The sequence below is a fragment of the Salvelinus alpinus genome, chromosome 2 (genome assembly GCF_045679555.1).
Source record: "Salvelinus alpinus chromosome 2, SLU_Salpinus.1, whole genome shotgun sequence".
Lineage (NCBI taxonomy): Eukaryota > Metazoa > Chordata > Actinopteri > Salmoniformes > Salmonidae > Salvelinus > Salvelinus alpinus.
This window is the reverse complement of record NC_092087.1, coordinates 101,425,287-101,448,948: the sequence shown is the minus strand read 5'-3', so window position 1 is coordinate 101,448,948 and position 23,662 is coordinate 101,425,287. Positions and strand designations below refer to the sequence as shown.

General features: G+C 40.1%; 2 protein-coding genes across 6 annotated transcripts in view; one reads left to right on the top strand and one right to left on the bottom strand.

The window, feature by feature from the left end:
- The window catches only part of LOC139546711 (zinc finger protein ZFP2-like), a 112,739-nt gene that overhangs the window by 13,709 nt on the left and 75,368 nt on the right, over positions 1-23,662 (bottom strand). The window contains exon 1 of one of the 4 annotated variants that reach the window (XM_071355430.1): positions 3,464-4,180. The exons of the other annotated variants lie outside the window; for them this stretch is intronic. Within the exon in view, the coding sequence (XP_071211531.1) occupies positions 3,464-3,938 (475 nt within the window). The 5' untranslated portion in view covers positions 3,939-4,180. Of the gene's footprint in view, positions 1-3,463; positions 4,181-23,662 lie in introns of those variants that run through there. 4 annotated transcript variants of the gene reach the window in all.
- The window catches only part of LOC139546870 (zinc finger protein ZFP2-like), a 116,315-nt gene continuing 112,600 nt past the window's right edge, over positions 19,948-23,662 (top strand). For both annotated transcript variants that reach the window (XM_071355785.1, XM_071355776.1), the window contains exon 1: positions 19,948-20,601. In XM_071355785.1, the coding sequence (XP_071211886.1) occupies positions 20,241-20,601 (361 nt within the window). In that variant the 5' untranslated portion in view covers positions 19,948-20,240. The remainder of the gene's footprint in view (positions 20,602-23,662) is intronic.

Sequence of the window (23,662 nt, the reverse complement as noted above, 5' to 3'; positions counted from 1 at the left end):
GGCGATGCATACGCAATTTGGTTGCAGAAACTCCTCCCTGCTAATGAGGAAACCACTAGTTATGGATGTAGTATATCTGGTAATGAGGAAACCACTAGTTATGGATGTAGTATATCTGGTAATGAGGAAACCACTAGTTATGGATGTAGTATATCTGCCTGGAGCAAAAATTGTGAGCAAAGATTTTAGTTTTCACAATGTATTCTGAATGTATATTACCACACAAGACCAGGAGTGCTAGTCAGGGAAACTCACATTAACCTCTGGTGTCTATTCACTAATTCACCACCATGGGGGAAAACTCAGGGGAGTTCTCATAGGCTGACAGCAATAATAGCCTCCAATTCCAGGGTGCTTATGAGTGTATTTCACATTACTTTGGTTTATAATTGTAAGGCTCGTTTGAATCTCCTGCTTAATATGTTTGTGTTATTGCGGCAAATCAATTGCTTTAAACTGAAACACTTCAACCAGTAAAATGTTCTTAGGCTTTGCCATCAGCCTGACAATGAGGGTTTGTACACTAAGTGTTTGACAAATTGGCCCATAACTTCACCAAACAATAACATAGACCTACTGTAGGACCCATAACTTCACCTAACAATAACATAGACCTACTGTAGGACCCATAACATTACCTAACAACAACATAGACCTACTGTAGGACCCATAACTTCACCTAATAACAACATAGACCTACTGTAGAACCCATAACTTCACCTAACAATAACATAGACCTAGGACTATAAACAATTTAATATTTCAGGTGAAACATGGAAACTAAAATGTCTTTGTCGTGACATTTCATAACCTGGTCACCAGATAATTTGGTGAATAATCCCACTAGGCTACTCTGTAATGTGTTGTCATTCTAAATGTCCTGAATAACGGAAAATAGCTCTGTGTGTTGTACAATAGCCTATCCATCAAGGAACAGTTCTCTACACATTATGAGGTAAGTATCTCTGTGTCCAAACAGACAAACGAGACACTACTGTAAATCAAGCAGACAATAACACATTATAAACATCAATTTGTTAGGGATGTTGGATCCAACATGGAGCACGGCATAACTGTCTTTACCAGAGTAATGAATGAAGAAGCACTTTGGTTGTTGTTGCATGTCGTGATGTTTGTCATGTGACTGTCATTCAGAAAATTATTTCCTGGATCAGCTGATGATAGTTGAACATGTGACTAACTAAACAGCTACAGTATTAAGAATGATGTGTAATTATTGAAGAACTGCGTTAATGACAGTATCCATTTGGGTGTCAATAAAGTTAAGGTGACTCTCGGTTAAAACCATTGGATTTTGCAAACTCTGAAGTTATTTAGGATTTCTGTGTCCATGACAACTGTTTTCCCAGCGTAACATAAGGAGACACTAACTGCGTCAGTTTTGTCAATTTATTCATTGTCTTTCATTTGAAACACTTCTGTCAATGTTGAGTAAGGACGCACACCTGATTACGCATTTAGAAGTAGGACTAGTCTACCTGGCCTGAGCGCAAATGAAGGCCTATAAATGTGCCCATTTGGGGATGTCTGATAGTATTTCTGATTGTCTTAATGCACCACTAATGAGTTGTGGAGCTTCTCAAAGCACATTTCTCTTCACCTCTAACAGCATGTAAACAAAGTCTAATCAAAATCAATTTCAAATGACAATAGTTCCTTAAAGTATTTGAAAAATATTTCCAGCTCTCGCCCTTTCGATAACCACTCATCATGAAAGGGAAAAATGTAATGCTCTGATCCAGTGGAAATGTCATAAAATACCTGATTACTTCTTATCCCTTACACAAATAGCCTACAGCTGTGTCTGTCCAGAACTCACTGGAGCAGGAAACTGAGGGCCTAGAATATTTTATACAATGTTGCAAGCTTGTTGTAGACAGGCCATGTGCAGCCGAAGTGATATGTAAGATATTTTTATCAGGATATTTTCTAAATGCAGAATGCAATGTTTTTATGTGTTGGCTTTATGTAGGCAATTTTTTACATAGTGGGCTATAAAAGTTACTTTTAGATTTGTATAATTTTAATTTAGATTTAGATAGAATGTAGATTAATCACAGACAATGATTGAGATACTATTATAAATTAAATGAAACTGTTCCAGTAAAATGAACATATGAAAATCATAACTGGCACCAGATCAGTAGAAATGGTAAGATACATTTGCACTCCAAATGTAGGTTGCTGACTGCTTGTGTAGCTTATTACCAGCAACGTCAGAATGTATGAAGGACAGCAGGAGGAGGATCGGGAAGAGTTTCTTCTCTTCTGGTTGGGCGTTATTGATGTAATGGCATGAAAATAAATGCTGAATATTATACAATGACTTATCAACAGCTCTAACAATTTGACCCCCACAGGAAATCTACACTGGCAATTCTACAATATACTATATAGCCTAGAAACCTGGTTAAACTATAATTATGACATCATGGATGAATTCTAGAATATACTATATATCCTAGAAACCTGGTTAAACTATCACTATGACATCATGGATGAATTCTAGAATATACTATATAGCCTAGAAACCTGGTTAAACTATCATTATGACATCATGCATGGCCAGTCCTTGTATTCATAGTGTAGTGAATTCAGGGGGTAGCCCTGAACTGGACTCAAACCTGGGTCAAGCGACTGTCAAGCCAACACCTTATAACTGTTACACCAAGATGTCTGAACTTCTTGACGAGGTCCCTAGGTTTTGTGTTAAGGTTGATACAATAGCTTTCTCTATGAATTTGAGTGGTTACATTTCTCCTTCCCCCATCCCTCAGCTGTTTACCAAACCAAGTCTCTGGGCAGCCATTTTGTTTCTGTTTAAATCCTAGATTGCCCTTTTAAAAAAAGCCACACAACAATCAATCAACCAATCTGCAGTCAACCAATAACAAAGCTGTAATTCCACCACTGTTTTGGTAATAAGATGATGGGGCTGGAGAAATGTAACTACTCTCAAATTCATAGACAGACCAATGGATGCAAAGGACTGACCATCCATGATATCAACATTAGCGTTTTAAACATGTTGAGTCTTTACAGTGTTGGTTTACATAGTTTTACCCTGTTTTTAGGATATAGGATACAGTGTTTGTTTTTGTCAACATTACTATTGGACCAGGTCTCTCTTGGAAAGATTCTCAATGAGAAAAAAACTGTATAAATAAAATAAATTAAAAATTAAAAACATGTTGAGGCTATACAGTGTTGATTTACATTGTTTCTAAACATTGGAGTAAAAAAGCTTATTTGGGGTTCTGATGGGGTACAACAGTTGAACTAAGCTCATGAGGCATGTGTTATATTCTTCAAGAATCAATGGCTATATATAAATAATTTAAAAATCACAATATGGATGTAGCAATTGCAGATTTCCCCTTTAACACCAAACATCAGTTCAACAACTGCAGAGTTTGTGCCTCTGTATTAAGACAGTACTTACTTTTGTTAATCAGGGCCCGGTTTCTCAAAACCATCTTATGGCTAAGTTCACCGTTAGAACCATTGGATGCCTTAAGATGCGTTTGGGGAACCGGGCCCAGATATCCAGTTTCCTCCTCTTCTTCCTCCTCCTCCTTTTTCAATGTGACAGCCATATCCTCCTCCTCCACTCCATAAACTGCATCCTCCTCTTTCTCCTCTTCTTTCACAGTAACATCCTCCTCCTGTATCACTCTGAACGCGTCTTCCTCTTCTTTTACTGTAACACCCTCCTCCTCTTTCACTCTGAACGCGTCTTCCTCTTCCTTCACTGAAACGTCTTTCTCTTCTTCTTTCACTGTAACAGCCTCACCCTCTACTTTATGATTTACTGTGACATCCTCCTCTTTCACGATAATGTTCAGCCCCATAGCTTCTTGCTCCGTCCAGCAGAAATCATCTTCTTTAACAGGAGGAGAGAAGTTTAGTGAGCTCATGGTCGGGGATAACAGCTAGCTAGCATTAGCGTAGTGCTAGGCTAATTTATCAAGCCAACTCAGTTAGCTGACTAACAACAACTTAAATATGAAATGAAAAGTAGATACGATATAATTGTGTTGATTACACAGTGGCTGTACACCGACACAGTCCAAAGAACTTCAATATTTCGGCTATTTTGACTAGCAGGTTACCAAGGTGTCTGACTAGCTGTTGATGTTGAAGAAGCGTCCCGTCCACTAGAATATACGTCACAGTGGCAGAATCACCTGAAAGACGCACATCGCCATCTGCTGACTGGAGTTGGTATCGCAGTTGAGAAAATACTTTCAGACAAAAAGCTAAAAAGCGACTGCCCCTAAAAACCAACGACTCCCTTTGAAAATGTGGCATCAGAAACATTTATTATAGTGTAAAAATGTACTACAAAGTGCAGCTAAATAGAATAACTTTGGTCATACCCAGTCAGCACGTGACGTCCAAGGACGTTGAATTATGGGCGATATCAGGTCTGTCTGTTGTGGCCGCTATTTCGCCCCAAAATAGTCATCCCAAATTTGGCTGTGTGTAACTATGTAAATGTCTCTCGGACAAGGTGACTTTTATCAATATACACTCTAAAAAGTAAAGGTTCCTGGAGTATCCTTTAGGGGTTCTTCAAATTGAAACTGTGGGGGAACCCCTACAAGTTATTCAAAGAACCTTTTGTGGGAACCCCTAAAAGTTCATTGAAGAACCCCTTATCATGGTTCCTCAAAGAACCTTTTGGGGTTCATTTTTTTTACTCCCTGTCCACCCTCCCTCCATTATAAAAACATATTTTAATAATAATAACAATATTGATTTAAATAATTAATTGTTTATTTAGTGGCATCACAAATGTGAATTAATATTTGCAAAACAAATTACCAAACTAAACACATTACAAAATTGCAACATTTCTGCAGACATGTCAGACCATAATAAATAATACATTTACTTTGTAGAGTGCTTTTCATGACATTTAAAATATATAAAATAATGATGTACAATAAAAACAACATACATTAAAAATGAATCATAGGTAAACTAACAATATTGTAGACTTAATGCTAAATACAGATTTTTCAGCTTTAGTGTGTATATCGTATCCACTTAGTTATGTTAGGAAGTTTGCCATCTTTATGACCGGCCCTGGTAACTTCACCCCAACTTCTCTTCTCCCCAGAACACAGTAACATAAGTGTTTTTCTGACATTTTGGGGAAATTTACGGGAAAAATAAAAAAAATACAGCCCGAGCAGAGCCCCAAGTCCCATGGGGACGTCCTCGAGGGCGTGGATGTTCTCCCCATCAAAGGCCAGAGGGATTTCACTCTCATGGTGAAATGGATTTCCGCCGATGTGCAGTAAAGGAGTGAAGAGCAGGGAAATCTGTGTCAACAAAAGTAAGAAAAGATTAATACACATACAATTAACAAAGAACATAACAAATGTTCAGCTGTAGTTTTATATCAGTATGCACACCTATGTTTATGAAGAAACAGATGATTGGTGCATAGGCATACCTTGTCACGAACATAAAGGCCACTCGGGTCCTCATTGAAGAGGTTGGGCAAGAGCAGAATCGCTGCTGTGGTCTCCAGTCCTAGTAAAGTAAAGCAATGATCTTACTACACTTGCTAATTTTATTACAAAATACATTAGAGAAAGGGAAGGAATAAGAGCAAATACCTCTTCTGTGTTGTCCTTCAGGGACTGTCAAAATAGCAGGATGATGTCCTCACCCCTGCCTCGCCTCTCTACCTCTGCTAGTCCTTGAATTATCTTTTTGTCTATATCCATTCCATGGACTTGAATCATTTCTGAGAAGATCTGAAAAGATCGTTTGCACACATTTGAATGCTAATAGATTTCAGTTTGTATTGACTGCTATGTAGGTTAAATGTACACTTCAAATGCAGCTGTCCGACAACATATCTGTACCTTCTTCTTGATCCCAATTGCATTGTGTCCATGTTCTGTCCTATAAGAATTTCAAAGGAAGAGAAAATGTGTCAAAGAATAGTCTTACAAGCATTTAAACATATATACAAGTATTTGATACAATCATTACGACATCATGGATGAATTCTAGAATATACACTGCTCAAAAAAATAAAGGGAACACTAAAATAACACATCCTAGATCTGAATGAATGAAATATTCTTATTAAATAATTTTCTCTTTACATAGTTGAATGTGCTGACAACAAAATCACACAAAAATTATCAATGGAAATCAAATTTATCAACCCATGGAGGTCTGGATTTGGAGTCACACTCAAAATTAAAGTGGAAAACCACACTACAGGCTGATCCAACTTTGATGTAATGTCCTTAAAACAAGTCAAAATGAGGCTCAGTAGTGTGTGTGGCCTCCACGTGCCTGTATGACCTCCCTACAACGCCTGGGCATGCTCCTGATGAGGTGGCGGATGGTCTCCTGAGGGATCTCCTCCCAGACCTGGACTAAAGCATCCGCCAACTCCTGGACAGTCTGTGGTGCAACATGTCTCGCTCCATCGCGAGACATGATGTCCCAGATGTGCTCAATTGGATTCAGGTCTGGGGAACGGGCGGGCCAGTCCATGCCTTCCTCTTGCAGGAACTGCTGACACACTCCAGCCACATGAAGTCTAGCATTGTCTTGCATTAGGAGGAACCCAGGGCCAACCGCACCAGCATATGGTCTCACAAGGGGTCTGAGGATCTCATCTTGGTACCTAATGGCAGTCAGGCTACCTCTGGCTAGCACATGGAGGGCTGTGCGGCCCCCCAAAGAAATGCCACCCCACACCATGACTGACCCACCGCCAAACCGGTCATGCTGGAGGATGTTGCAGGCAGCAGAATGTTCTCCACGGCGTCTCCAGACTCTGTCACGACTGTCACGTGCTCAGTGTGAACCTGCTTTCATCTGTGAAGAGCACACGGCGCCAGTGGCGAATTTGCCAATCTTGGTGTTCTCTGGCAAATGCCAAATGTCCTGCACGGTGTTGGGCTGTAAGCACAACCCCCACCTGTGGACGTGGGGCCCTCATACCACCCTCATGGAGTCTGTTTCTGACTGTTTGAGCAGACACATACACATTTGTGGCCTGCTGGAGGTAATTTTGCAGGGCTCTGGCAGGGCTCCTCCTTGCACAAAGGCGGAGGTAGCGGTCCTGCTGCTGGGTTGTTGCCCTCCTACGGCCTCCTCCACGTCTCCTGATGTACTGGCTTGTCTCCTGGTAGTGCCTCCATGCTCTGGACACTACGCTGACTGACACAGCAAACCTTCTTGCCACAGCTCGCATTGATGTGCCATCCTGGATGAGCTGCACTACCTGAGCCACTTGTGTGGGTTGTAGACTCCGTCTCATGCTACCACTAGAGTGAAAGCACAGCCAGCATTCAAAAGTGACCAAAACATCAGCCAGGAAGCATAGGAACTGAGAAGTGGTCTGTGGTCACCACCTGCAGAACCACTCCTTTATTGGGGGTGTCTTGCTAATTGCCTATAATTTCTACCTGTTGTCTATTCCATTTGCACAACAGCATGTGAAATTTATTGTCAATCAGTGTTGCTTCCTAAGTGGACAGTTTGATTTCACACAAGTGTGATTGACTTGGAGTTACATTGTGTTGTTTAAGTGTTCCCTTTATTTTTTTGAGCAGTGTATATAAAATAAATATTGAAAGATAAATGGCATCGACATTGTAATGTAAAATAGAAGAACATATTGGAGAAAGCACTAGCCAATACAGTACTGCCAAACAGTAACAGTTCTGCCATACAGGCCTAATATCACATTTAAAGATATCTTTGTACACAAATTGTTCAATATTTTAACAGGCTGACTTGAAAGATTATACGCAACATTTTGCTGCGTGTGTAACGGATGTGAAATGGCTAGCTAGTTAGCGGGTACGCGCTAATAGCATTTCAATCGGTTACGTCACTTGCTCTGAGACCTGAAGTAGGGTTGCCCCTTGCTCTGCAAGGGCCGCGGCTTTTGTGGAGCGATGGGTAACGACGCTTCGTGGGTGTCAGTTGTTGATGTGTGCAGAGGGTCCCTGGTTCGCGCCCGAGGTCGGGGCGAGGGGGCGTACTAAAGTTATACTGTTACACGTGGCAATACTGTGATTGGATTCTGAAGGGCATTTATACAAAAGAGGTAGTCTAGACACTGTATTAATACCATTATGCATTTGAATCCCATCTACAGCTACCATATAAGAGATTAATTTCCCTCCACAAGGGGGCGGACATGTAACGTTTCCAAAATGGGATAGTATTGTCCATGTAACTTTTCCAAAATGGGATAGTATTGTCCATGTAACGTTTCCAAAATGGGATAGTATTGTCCATGTAACGTTATGCCCCCTTGTGAGTTAATAGTATTGCATGCTGTAGCAGGCTATATAAAGAGGAAGACCTCCATTGACGATTCAGTTCGTTGTAACATCTCGTCAGGACAGGTCACCGTCCTTAGTTAGTTAGTTAACGTTAGCTAGTTCATTATCACAAAAGAGAGAACTGCTCTAGATTTGAAACTTACGTTAATGAGTGTAAAGCCATGTTGGCTTTATGGAAACGATATACAATATATGGGAAAGAATATAGTTGAGGGAAATAATCCAAACCTAGTTCTGCCTAGTTAGGACATAACGTTATCTAGCTAGATAACGGTACTGTACTGTAGCTCATACAACACCGACGGTCAAACCCGGCTTTCTAATATTTACGGTAATTAACTATAGTAACGTTATGGAAGCTTTTCACAGAAAACCAGAATTGTCTTCGTTTTTCATTATTAGTATGTTATATTATTATATATAAATTATTTTGAGACATATTCAGAGCCAAACATCAACCCAACTTAACCTTTTTAACTGTTGTCGCATCCAAACTTGTCACCATCGTTTTCAGTTGTAATTGCGAAGTTCCCGGAAGAAGTCCAGCAACAACGGAGGTTCCTCGATGAACCCACCTTCTAACAAGTTCTTTGAAGAAGCTTTTGGGGCTGTTTTTCATTGACCAAGAACCCTACGGTTCTTAGGGGATCTGAGAACAACTCCAGTTGAACCCTTCATTTTTAGAGTTGTAGTCGGCTCTATTTACTCTCAGATTCAAACATGATGATTCGCATCAACGATCAAGTCAGCTGCTGCTGCTCCAATACAGTATGAGGTGAGACGGTGAACTGATGTTGAACTGGGCAGTCAGCTGCTGCTGCTCCAATACAGTATGAGGTGAGACGGTGAACTGATGTTGAACCGGGCAGTCAGCTGCTGCTGCTCCAATACAGTATGAGGTGAGACTGTGAACTGATGTTGAACCGGGCAGTCAGCTGCTGCTGCTCCAATACAGTATATATATAATATACCCCTCAATAGTGAGGGGTGTGTCATAATGATTAAGTTAATAAAAATGTATTAGTGAAACTGTTAAAAAATAGTATATGGCAAATTAAATATATTACGCTATTGTTATCATATAGAAACATCATGGAATATTGTACATCATATTAGCATCAACATACATTATTGTTTCATTCAATTTCACATAATAAGGATATTTCATATTTTCAAGTTCAGAAATCAGAACCCATCACCTGCTATGTAAAAGAGACTGAAGAAGGCACAATGGTCAATACCTACCCTAACCCCTAACCATAACCCCTAACCTTAACCATTTTAAATGTCAACTTCAATGGGCTAGGGACATCCCAAGGATGTATCTCTACCTGAAAATTGACTAGTAACAACAACTGGGACCGAAAAAGACACCCACCATGAGACCCACTAAATCTGCCCAAGAAGAGGCAAGCAAAAGAAAAACCCACAACAAACTTAAAGACAGGAACCAAAAAGGTGAATTTCAGATGTTCACTGCTTGTATTGATGAAGGAGTGGAATCGATGAAGTTCCTCTGCTGTCCCCTGGAATAGAAAGAACACGTCATCAATGTAGACTTTTACAGAGCCTGATGAGGTGCTAGAATGGATTGTTAGGGCTGACAATCACATTCTTCTCTAACAACCCCACATACAGATAGGGATAATTAGATGCTATTTTTTAAACTACAATGACCATAATGACCTGAGCGCCTACTTGTCTTTGTGTTTCTTTTACACCTGCTACGTAAAAGAGACGGAAGAATGCACAATGGTCAATGTTATCTGATATCCTTGGGACATCCCTAGCCTAAACCCTAACCTTAACCATTTTAAATGTCAACTTCAATGGGCTAGGGACGTCCCAAGGATGTATCGCTACCTGAAAATACACAATCAAAGTGATTGATAGTTGGGATTCAGCAGTCATAAAGCCTTATTTACTTTAATGAACTACTATAATAGTGATTTTGTCAGACAGCAGCTCTACACTTTATTGACTGACTGATCCATTCATCCTTCCATCCCTCCTCAGCCTTCCTCTCCTCTGAAGACCCAGTGAGGGTGGAGCTCAGTCAGAGAGCTGTTGAGGGACTGGTTAGGAAGAACACTTCTACAGCCAGAGAGGTGAGAGGTCACACATGGTTTAGATGGTAAATATTTTTGTCCCCTTAGTGGTTCATCACGTAAGCAAAAGGGAATATGTTCCATCATCTGTGTTTATTTACATTAGTGCAAATTGTCCACTGATATTGGTGTAATTTCTCACCCCTTTTCGCTGTATGAAAGTTAATTTCCCCCCAAGCACACACATTTGTTCTTTGATATTATGAAGGTAATTTGTGTCAAATGTACTTTTCCCCACTCATTCACCCCATCTCTTCACATTGCTTATTTATATTCAGTGGCCTGACTGCATCCAGACTATGTCAAAGGCCCATCCTGGTAGATCTGAACCGAATGCAGCTTGGAGTGATCAGATGACAGAAGTCACATTTAGGTGCCAGGTGTAACTGAGGCTATAGATGCTCCACATCCATTACTTTGAGTGTTTTATATAATATGACTAAATGTGTTTCTTTCTGTGTTGCAGGGGCAGTCAAGAAATGGAACAGCAAGGCCACAGAACATGACATAAGCAGAGCTGTGGGAGACCACCTCAAGCCCCTGGTAAAGCCGGGGGTGGTGTTTACCACTCCACCACGCCTTCAGCAGGCTGGAAAAGTGGGATTGATACTGATTTTCATACTAAGATGGACCAAGAGTCTGTTGATAGGTCAGTCATTGGGTTCATTTGTTGAAATCAAATCAAGCTTTATTTATACAGCACATTTCAGACATGGATGCAACACAATGGCTTCACAGGAGAAAACAATGAAAATAACCAGAAATATTTAGTACACAAAAATAACAGCATAAAAAAAACAGAAGATTAACAACTGAAAGACCAATGAGCAATCTAAGGAAATGCCATTGATTAAAACACTAATTGGATGAAATATCCAACCCAAAATATAAGCTTGTTTTTTTTAGGAGTGGTTCTGATAGACACTATGGGGGTGTCCACTGAAAGTTGACTAGTAACAACAACTGGGACCTAAAAGACACCCACCATGAGACCCACTAAATCTGCCCAAGAAGAGGCAAACAAAAGAAAAACCCACAATAAACTTAAAGACAGGAAGCAAACCAAAAAGGTGGAGCAACTAAAGGTGTTGCCTCTCCACATCTATCAAGACAATTGGAGCACTGGGCCAGACACTCTTAAATAGAACCTGGACCAGTTCAGGTGAAACACCTTCCCACTAACGAGATGGACAAGCCAAAGCCTGTAACACCTTCCCCTTTTAGACAACAAATACATCCTATATTTTTGTTGGACATGTTTGCTCACCCCCAACAGAACAACTTCCATTTCACATAATCAACTACAATGCTTCTACAATATAAACATGGTGTCTACTTGCTGTCAACAATTAAACAACAAGAAAAAAACACAGTATTTCTAAATAATAATTTACCATAGTATTATTTTTTTAATCCTTTTTCTTTCAATAGAATCCTAAAACCCACTAGCTTCTAGAACTCTCGTCTTCCTAAAGATCACTAGCTTCTAGAACTCTCGTCCCCTTGGAACGAGCCCCCCAAAAATCGTCTCCAATATGGAAAAACGTGCAGTCAAAATAAATTGTGATCCATGGCAACGCACTGGCTAAACGCAAAACGTGTTGACTGCCCACCCTTGAGACAATCAGCAACCAACTCCTGCAATATCCGTAGTACCTTTCCACCTTGCTTCTCTCTCTCTTTTCAGGGTTCACTAGATAGGCATGTTGTTGGATCGGGCCCAGGCCCCAATGTCATGCATTTGGGTTAGCACATCTGAGAATGAATCCTGATATTCTAAAAGCAGGGCAACATTGTCAATATAATTGTACACAAAAATGTTCAGCTGGTTGCATAAATAATTATGATTACTAACTGTTACATAAATTGTAAATATGAAAATAAAAACGAAATGTACAATTTGTTAATATGTATTGGCAATAATTACCTTAATGGTGAGGCATGGAATAATAAAACGTATCTTTTGTCAGGCTGAATGTTTGAAATATGAGGTGATTTGAGTCATGCTTCTTCAGTAGTCAAATAAAGACAATTAGCATTTGAATGTTGTAAAGAAATACTGGAGTGATGTCAGATTGTTAATAAAATTGATTATAGACCAATTTATTATACTGCTTTCATGTGTATATACACAAACATCTGCAACAATTATCATATTACATGTATTTTTTTAAACAAGCAGCTTTTTCAACTTGTAGAAAACAGCTGGCTACATTTTGAAGTGCTGCATTTTGATTCAAGTGGATCACCAACGCAGTAAGTGTAACACACCTCTTTTTTTTTGTTAGTCACTTTTTGTTAAATAATACTCTTTCAATTCAGAGCCTGGATTTTCCCCTGAGGCTAATATCCATATCATGCTGTAATCAATTGAACAGGGCAAAGGATAAGGTAGAACATCATTAAAATACTCCTACTACAATGTTAAAACATTCTACATTGTGACATCATTAAAATTAACAATGTTAAAACATTCTACATTGTGACATCATTAAAATACTCCTACTACAATGTTAAAACATTCTACATTGTGACATTATTTCATTGATATCATGAAACAACTTCTTCATGTATGTATTTTCTGATGTTTGATCAGAGATCTTTTATCAGAGTATCTCTTGTCACATTGATCACAGCTATGAGGTTTCTCTCCTGTGTGTGTTCTCTGGTGTACTATCAGGTTGTTTAGCTGAGTAAAACTCTTCCCACATTGATCACAGCTATAAGGTTTCTCTCCTGTGTGTGTTCTCTGGTGTACTATCAGGCTGTTTAGCTGAGTAAAACTCTTCCCACATTGATCACAGATATAAGGTTTCTCTCCAGTGTGTGTTCTCTGGTGTACTATCAGGCTGTTTAGCTGAGTAAAACTCTTCCCACATTGATCACAGATATAAGGTTTCTCTCCTGTGTGTGTTCTCTGGTGTGAAGTCAGAGATCTAGATGTAGTAAAACTCTTCCCACATTGATCACAGATATAAGGTTTCTCTCCTGTGTGTGTTCTCTGGTGTGAAGTCAGAGATCTAGATGTAGTAAAACTCTTCCCACATTGATCACAGCTATAAGGTTTCTCTCCTGTGTGTGTTCTCTGGTGTATTTTAAGTTCTGATGAAGATGTGCAACCTTTCCCACAGTCAGAGCAGCAATGAGATTTCTTCCCTGTGGTTCTCTGCTGGTGTTTCGACGTGGAGAGACTCTTCTCTGCCTCTTCAGCATCATGAGGTTGTTGAGGCCCCCCAGAGGATCCACGATAGTCACGTCTCTCTCCTGTGTGAACAACAAGTCAGACAGGTGGTTTAAGGCCCACAACAGCAGAAATCCACTGTAAAAGGTGATGTGTAGCCATGATGTTGTACAAACAATGACGTCTGTAATGAATGTTCATTATTTGACATTTGTCTTAAGATTGTCAAGTGAACAACAATAGTCATATAACGTGTAAGGTAACTTATTTGAAAAGTCATTACTTCATTACATTGCTCAACATTTGTCATAATTATTTAAAGCAGTTCATTTGTATCCGCTCTCTCGGACTTCGGCTGCATATTTTCAACCATTTTCTTCAAATCTGAAAACGTTGAAGCCACGCCCATTTTCTGAAGAATTGCTTTATGTGCCCTAAAGTACTGCGTGTTTACATCATATTTTGGCGAATTTAGTACGACATCCGGGAACTTTTGTTATACTAACTACATCATACTATGACCAATAAGCAGACTATATACTCAATTAACATCACAAATAGTACAGTTAGTATGAGTATTCTAACACAGCTCAGGACTCTGGGCAGCCATTTTGTTTGTTTAAAAACTAGGTTGCCCCTTTAAAAAAAGCCACACAACAATCAATCAACCAATCTGCAGTTCAACCCATAACAAAGCTGTAATTCCACCACTGTTTTGGTAATAAGATGATGGATGGGGCTGAAGAAATGTAACTGGTCTCAAATTCATAGACAGACCTATGGATGAAAGGACTGACCATCCATGATATCAACATTATAGTTTTAACCATGTTGAGAATATACAGTGTTGATTTACATTGTTTCTAAACATTTGAGTAAAAAAAGCTTATTTGGGGTTCTGATGGGGCAAACAGTTTAACTAAGCTCATGAGGCATGTGTTATATTCTTCAAGAATCAATGGCTATAAATATATAATATATATATATACACATACATACATATAGATATATATAAATACATTTAAAAGTCAAAATATGGATGTAGCAATTGCAGATTTCCGCTTTAACACCACACATCAGTTCAACAACAACAGAGTTTGTGCTTCTGTTAAGACAGTACTTACTAGTGTTAATCATTAATAACACCACACATCAGTTCAACTTCCAACCACAGAGTTTGTGCTTCTGTTAAGACAGTACTTACGTTCATCGTCAGTCTCTTCTTTCACTGAAACTTCGTCATCCTCTTTCACTCTGAACGCGTCTTCCTCTTCTTTAACTGAAACGGCTTTCTCTTCTTCTTTCACGGTAACAGCCTCACTCTCTACTTGTTTTTGTATTGTAATAGGCTCCTTTTCCTCCTCCTCTTTCGCGACAGCTTCTTTCTCCATCCAGCAGACCTCCTCTTCTTCAGCAGGAACGGGGTTAAGTTTGAGACTGGAGCTATGAGGCATGTTCTGAAGTCGCTAAGCGGTATAATTCAAAGCAGTGTCACTTTATCAGCAGCACGTGATCAATGACGTCTGAAGAATCATTTCGTCGAACACCTGATTGGTTTGGTATTGGGCTCGTTCGACATTGCAGCCGACAGTGCAGGTGGCTGCTGACTGCTGACTGACTAATTTACAAATCACCTTGCATCATAAATAACTACTCATTATTATTTATAGATCAGTGAGGTCACCGTTTTACCCACAACGCAGCATGGATTTGATGCTCTCGAACACGGCCAGTGGTTTAATATATGACATAATGGCTACGCTGCTACGGCGTGTGACTTCATCTATAAAATGTGGCTGTTCTAAATTCTGTGTCGCTCAAAGCCTTGAGTAATGAACCTAGTTTTGACACAATTGGCTGGAAAGCGTCAATGCTTCAGGAGGTTTGTTTTTGTTGATTTACATGTTGTGATTGTTTCCCCATCACTACTTTTCAGCATGTTTTCTGTGAATTAGACTACGGGAGTTTTGTAACCTTTTCTCCGGTAACGTTAGTTGGTCTCGCTGACCATAACCGTGCTGGTTGGCTACGCTGGTTAGGCTAATAGCTAGTTGGCTAAATAGCCAACGTTAACTGGTTGGCTAACTACATATAGCTAATGTTAGCTGGCTGGCTAAGATAACAGCATATATCTAACGTTAGCTGGCTGGCTAAGATAACTGCATATAACTAATGTTAGCTGGCTGGCTAAGATAACTGCATATAGCTAACGTTAGCTGGCTGGCTAAGATAACTGCATATAGCTAACGTTAGCTGGCTGGCTAAGATAACTGCATATAGCTAACATTCTTTGATATTTGGTTAGATGGCGTTATGTATTTACAAAACTGTGGTTTACTTTAATCACTCAAGTCATGAGTGCAAATTATTGGTTTAATTTAAAGTTATACATTTGAAGTTATTTCTGTTGTAGTACATCATAGGGAATAGGCTGGTCCTCCATTTTACTTCACACCTGACTCTGGTTTAATGTAATAACTCAAATAAAACTTTGAGGTGTTACTTTGCATTGGAAATGTTTTAATATTTTATTTGATATTTTATAAACAATACAAAACATACACATACAAACAACATCATAGAAACATGAACTACATCACACCTGCCCAGACCCACTAGAACCCACCCCCATCTCCACTAACTACATCACACCTGTCCAGACCCACTAGAACACACCTCCATCTCCATTAACTACATCACACCTGCCCAGACCCACTACAACACACCTCCATCTCCATTAACTACATCACACCTGTCCAGACCCATTAGAACACACCTCCATCTCCATTAACTACATCACACCTGCCCAGACCCACTGGAACACACCTCCATCTCCATTAACTACATCACATCTGCCCAGACCCACTAGAACACACCTCCATCTCCATTAACTACATCACACCTGCCCAGACCCACTAGAACACACCTCCATCTCCATTAACTACATCACACCTGCCCAGACCCACGAGAACACACCTCCATCTCCATTAACTACATCACACCTGCCCAGACCCACTGGAACACACCTCCATCTCCATTAACTACATCACACCTGCCCAGACCCACTAGAACACACCTCCATCTCCATTAACTACATCACACCTGCCCAGACCCACTGGAACACACCTCCATCTCCATTAACTACATCACACCTGCCCAGACCCACTAGAACACACCTCCATCTCCATTAACTACATCACACCTGCCCCACTGGAACACACCTCCATCTCCATTAACTACATCACACCTGCCCAGACGCACTAGAACACACCTCCATCTCCATTAACTACATCACACCTGCCCAGACCCACTAGAACACACCTCCATCTCCATTAACTACATCACACCTGCCCAGACCCACTAGAACACACCTCCATCTCCATTAACTACATCACACCTGCCCAGACCCACTGGAACACACCTCCATCTCCATTAACTACATCACACCTGCCCAGACCCACTAGAACACACCTCCATCTCCATTAACTACATCACACCTGCCCAGACCCACTAGAACACACCTCCATCTCCATTAACTACATCACACCTGCCCAGACCCACTAGAACACACCTCCATCTCCATTAACTACATCACACCTGCCCCACTGGAACACACCTCCATCTCCATTAACTACATCACACCTGCCCCACTGGAACACACCTATCAATACACCCTGCCTTGTTTTATTGTTGGTGGGTGGGCGTTCTATGTTGTGTGTCTAGTTTGTCTGTTTCTGTGTTCAGCCTAATGTAACAGTTTAACTTTAAACCGTCCCCTCGCCCCGACACGGGCGCGAACCAGGGACCTTCTGCACACATCAACAACAGTCACCCTCGAAGTGTCGTTACCCATCGCTCCACAAATGCCACGGCCCTTGCAGAGCAAGGGGCAACACTCCTTCTAGGTTTCAGAGCAAGTGACGTAACTGATTGAAACGCTATTAGCGCGTACCCGCTAACTAGCTAGCCATTTCACATCCGTTACACTAATATGGTTCTCAATCAGAGGCAGCTGTCAATCGTTGTCCCTGATTGAGAATCATATATAGGTGGCTTGTTTTGTGTTGGGGATTGTGGGTGGTTGTCTTCTGTCTTTGTGTTCTGCACCAGATAGGACTGTTTTTCGGTTTTCACATTTATTGTTTGGTTGTTTGTAGTGTTCACATATTCTTTATTAAATTATGTTGAACACTAGCAGCGCTCCATTTTGGTCCTCTCCTTCATCCCAGGAAGAAAACCATTACACCGTCTCCAGCACGCATCAGCACCATTTTATTTCTCTCCGTCACTTTCAACTTTTAGATAACAAAGCATTTGACCTTTCTATTGAATTAACAACAGAGGATTGGTTGATTTCCAGGTTTTAATTAAGTATAATATTTAAGATGATTGACGAGAAAAGTATCGTCCAACTCTGGGGTATCTCACTGCACCCTCAAATGCCATGTTTTGAAATATACAGACAGACAGATTAAAAGTAATTTTACATTTTATAACTGTTTTTCTGACAGCCAACTTTCTAACTCCGCCCATAACTTTATGACATCATAACATTCCCAGAAGGATTATTGAGTCATTGTTAGTTTTACACTGAAGACATGACTCTGCCGTTGTGCTGTAGAATTTGTGATTTCTGTCTCTTGTATAATAAGGGACTATCATTTGTCCCAACATCACAGGCCACAGACTTTGATGCAGTTAAAGACTTCCAAAAGTGTTTCCGCAGTTTAAGATCAGCTGAGTTTTTTTAATGGGGTTTCTCCCTGTGCACCTGCCAATGTAAATCCTTTGAATGAGACAAGTTACCAGACAGGACATATTGCTAATGCTCTTCCCATTAATAACCTGAATGACAATTAACTTGTGGGCGGTGGTGGTGATGACGTCCTATTCGATGACGTCGTCCATCGGGATTCCCCAAAAAAGAAGACGCTCTGGATTGATCACTGGAGTCAGATGTGAAGGAGGAGGTTGATCATCAGGAGTCAGATGTGAAGGAGGAGGTTGATCATCAGGAGTCAGATGTGAAGGAGGAGGTTGATCATCAGGAGTCAGATGTGAAGGAGGAGGTTGATCATCAGTGAACCTCTAGGATTGTGGCTGGGCTGGCGTTTACACTTCCAGCTTGGTCATATATTTTGATACACTGAATGTTGATATTGTGAACCTATGTTATATATTTGTACCTCCTGTTTCATGAAGAATGTCACAAAGTATTGCCCCTATATACACAGTGCATTCGGAAGTTTTCAGACCCCTTCACTTTTTCTACATTTTTTTACATTACAGCCTTATTCTAAAATTGATTAAATCTTTTTTTCCTCCTCATCAATCTACACAAAATACCCAACAATGACATGACAATACCCCATAATGACATCACATTACCCAATAATGACATCACAATACCCCAAAATGACATCACATTACCCAATAATGACATCACAATACCCCATAATGACATCACAATACCCCATAATGACATCACATTACCCAATAATGACATCACAATACCTCATAATGACACCACAATACACCATAATGACAAAGCAAAAACAAGTTTTTACAAATGATGAATTAAAATTTTTAATTTTCTTTCAAAAACAAGGACATTTCTAAGTGACCCCAAACTTTTGAACGGTAGTGTACATCTACATGTAGGAGCAGTATGGACCTAGTCTGTTCATTATATACATCTACATGATGTATTGTTACACCATGTAGGAGCAGTATGGACCTAGTCTGTTCATTATATACATCTACATGATGTATTGTTACACCATGTAGGAGCAGTATAGACCTAGTCTGTTCATTATATACATCTACATGATGTATTGTTACACCGTGTAGGAGCAGTATATACCTAGTCTGTTCATTATATACATCTACATGATGTATTGTTACACCATGTAGGAGCAGTATAGACCTAGTCTGTTTATTATATACATCTACATGATGTATTGTTACACCGTGTAGGAGCAGTATAGACCGAGTCTGTTCATTATATACATCTATATGATGTATTGTTATTGTATTGTATTGTTATTGTATTGTTACACCATGTAGGAGCAGTATAGACCTACAGTAGCTAGCTGCTAATTTAGATGTAGTATAACTTAATGAAACTGCCTTAAATATGCTGTGGTAAACATTTTTTATTCGCACTAATCAATCAACACAGTCCTGTCTTTGTATGTCTCAATATAATAGTATTATTTAATTAAATCCATCTAAAATAATCTTTGTCTGAAAATAAAATATATTCCTCAACTGCGTTTCCCCTCCATTCAGCAGACGGCGATGTGCGTCTTTCAGGCGACGCTGCCAGCGTGACGTATAATCTAGTGGACGGTTCTTCATAAACAGCTCGTCAACCACCTCGGTAGCTTGCTAGCCAACATAGCCGAAAGAGTCAAGCTATTTATACGCTTTCGGTGTATATTAGTTACTGTTTTTTAGCCACACTTAGGTCGTATCTAGTTGTTAACCTATTTAATATTACGTTATTTTGTATTAGTCAGCTATAGTAGCTGGCTGGTTAAATTAGCATTAGCCTAGTCGCTAATGATAGCTAGCTAGCTAACATCCCTGAACATGAGCTCCCTAAACATCTCCCCTCTTGTTAAAGAAGAGGGGGTCTGCTGGACGGAGAAAGAAGCTCTGGGGCTGAACATTGTCGTGAAAGAGGAGAAGGAGGAGGAGGATGTCACAGTAAAACAAGAAGTAGAGAGTGAGGCTGTTACCCTGAAAGAAGAAGAGAAAGACGTTTCAGTGAAAGAAGAGGAAGACACGTTCAGAGTGAAAGAGGAGGATGTTACAGTAAAAGAAGAGGAGGAAGGGACAGATGAGGATGTTACAGTGAAAGAAGAGGATGCAGTTTATGGAGTGAAGAAGGAAGGGGAGATTACTGTCACATTGGAAGATGAAGAGGAGATAGGAGATCTGATTAACACCAGTAAGTACCGCCTTACATTCGTTTTTTACTTTGGATATTCAGAGTTGGCTCGTCAATACCTCTTCAACGGAGGGCCCCAGGATGATGACTGATATATCTAGAATCAGACGACGTAGAGAACAAGCTACCCCTTGTTTTCTCCGTTCCGTTTCCAAAAAGTGACTTAACATATATATTTGAGAAGGGTCTATCTGCTGACCGCAGACTGGGGGGCACGGCATGTAGTGATGATTTACTACACACTGTGCCCCCCAATAGTGCCATGTGAGAGTTGGGTTGGCTACACCAAAGATTATGGATATACTGACAAGATGTCTCTCCGCCCTGACAAGGGGAGTTGTTGTACACAAAGCGGCACTGCGGGTTGTCTAGCTCCCGTCTATCCTTTCTTTGGATTGGTGGATTCATCTTATTATTGTAATCTATTGTTTATATTCTATGAGGGTTGTTGTCGTCAACCGCCTGTATTCAATGGAGAGAGATGCTAAGCTACTAGCATGAATATGCATAGCGATCTGGAGACAACTCCTATAGTGTTTTTATCAAAGTTGTCGGTATGTCACGTGTCCACATAACAACTTAATCATTACGAAACTTCTGTTGGATCAAGTAAACCTCACGTAGCAAATAAGCCTTTCATTTTGTTGTTGACCAAATTTGACACTTTCCACATTGGGTTGATAATTGTTTCCACTTGGATACAACCTACTGTAACCTACTGGCATGACCTAGAGAGATACAACCTACTGTAACCTACTGGCATGACCTAGAGAGATACAATCTACTGTAACCTACTGGCATGACCTAGAGAGTTACAACCTACTGTAGCCTACTGGCATGACCTAGAGAGTTACAACCTACTGTAGCCTACTGGCGTGACCTAGAGAGTTACAACCTACTGTAACCTACTGGCATGACCTAGAGAGATACAACCTACTGTAACCTACTGGCATGACCTAGAGAGTTACAACCTACTGTAACCTACTGGCATGACCTAGAGAGTTACAACCTACTGTAACCTACTGGCATGACCTAGAGAGATACAACCTACTGTAACCTACTGGCATGACCTAGAGAGATACAACCTACTGTAACCTACTGGCATGACCTAGAGAGGTACAACCTACTGTAACCTACTGGCATGACCTAGAGAGATACAACCTACTGTAACCTACTGGCATGACCTAGAGAGATACAACCTACTGTAACCTACTGGCATGACCTAGAGAGGTACAACCTACTGTAACCTACTGGCATGACCTAGAGAGATACAACCTACTGTAACCTACTGGCATGACCTAGAGAGATACAACCTACTGTAACCTACTGGCATGACCTAGAGAGATACAACCTACTGGCATGACCTAGAGAGATACAACCTACTGTAACCTACTGGCATGACCTAGAGATATACAACCTACTGTAGCCTACTGGCATGACCTAGAGAGATACAACCCACTGTAGCCTACTGGCATGACCTAGAGAGATACAACCTACTGTAGCCTACTGGCATGACCTAGAGAGATACAACATACTGTAACCTACTGGCATGACCTAGAGAGATACAACCTACTGTAATTCAATTCAATTCAAGGGGCTTTATTGGCATGGGAAACATGTGTTAACATTGCCAAAGCAAGTGAGGTAGCAATACACAAAAGTGAAACAAACAATACAAATTAACAGTAAACATTACACATACAGAAGTTTCAAAACAATAAAGACATTACAAATGTCATATTATATATATATACAGTGTTGTAGCAATGTACGAATGGTTAAAGCACACAGGTTAAAATAAATAGGCATAAATATGGGTTGTATTTACAATACTGTTTGTTCTTCACTGGTTGCCCTTTTCTTGTGACAACAGGTCACAAATCTTGCTGCTGTGATGGCACACTGTGGAATTTCACCCAGTAGATATGGGAGTTTATCAAAATTGGATTTGTTTTCGAATTCTTTGTGGATCTGTGTAATCTGAGGGAAATATGTGTCTCTAATATGGTCATACATTGGGCAGGAGGTTAGAAAGTGCAGCTCAGTTTCCACCTCATTTTGTGGACAGTGTGCACATAGCCTGTCTTCTCTTGAGAGCCATGTCTGCCTACGGCGGCCTTTCTCTACTGTAACCTACTGGCATGACCTAGAGAGATACAATCTACTGTAACCTACTGGCATGACCTAGAGAGATACAACCTACTGTAACCTACTGGCATGACCTAGAGAGATACAACCTACTGTAGGCTACTGGCATGACCTAGAGAGATACAACCTACTGTAGCCTACTGGCATGACCTAGAGAGTTACAACCTACTGTAGCCTACTGGCATGACCTAGAGAGTTACAACCTACTGTAACCTACTGGCATGACCTAGAGAGTTACAACCTACTGTAACTAGACTCTGTACACAGCCCATCTGTAAATAGCCCATCCAACTGCCTACCTCATCCCCATGTTTTTATTTACTTTTTTTTGCTCACACCAGTATTTCTACTTGCACATCATTTGCACATCTATCACTCCAGTGTTAATATGCTAAATTGTAATTACTTTGCTACTATGGCCTATTTATTGCCTTACTTCTGTACTCCATTTGCACACACTGTATATCGATTTTTCTATTGTGTTATTGACTGTACTTTTGTTTATTCCACGTGTAACTCTGTTATTTTTGTCTCACTGCTTTGCTTTATCTTGGCCAGGTCACAGTTGTAAATGAGAACTTGTTCTTAACTGGCCTACCTGGTTAAATAAAGGTTAAGTTAAAAAATTATGAATTGTTCATGACGTCCTCCAGTGATTTTAACTTTTCCTGTTGAAAAGTGATATATAAATACAGTAAAGTATAAACACACTAAAGGGAAACAAATAAATGTTTTGAGCAAAATAGTGTTTTTTTAGACAACTGCAAACTAGAAGGAGTGAGTGATGTCATAGTAAGGCCTTCAAGGAGTTGGCTTGATGGGAAGTCGTGATGTCATCCAATAGGAGACTGATCTTCATGTGAATATTCATTATTCTTTTTAAAATCCTTCCTGTTCTGTCAAGTTGGTTGTT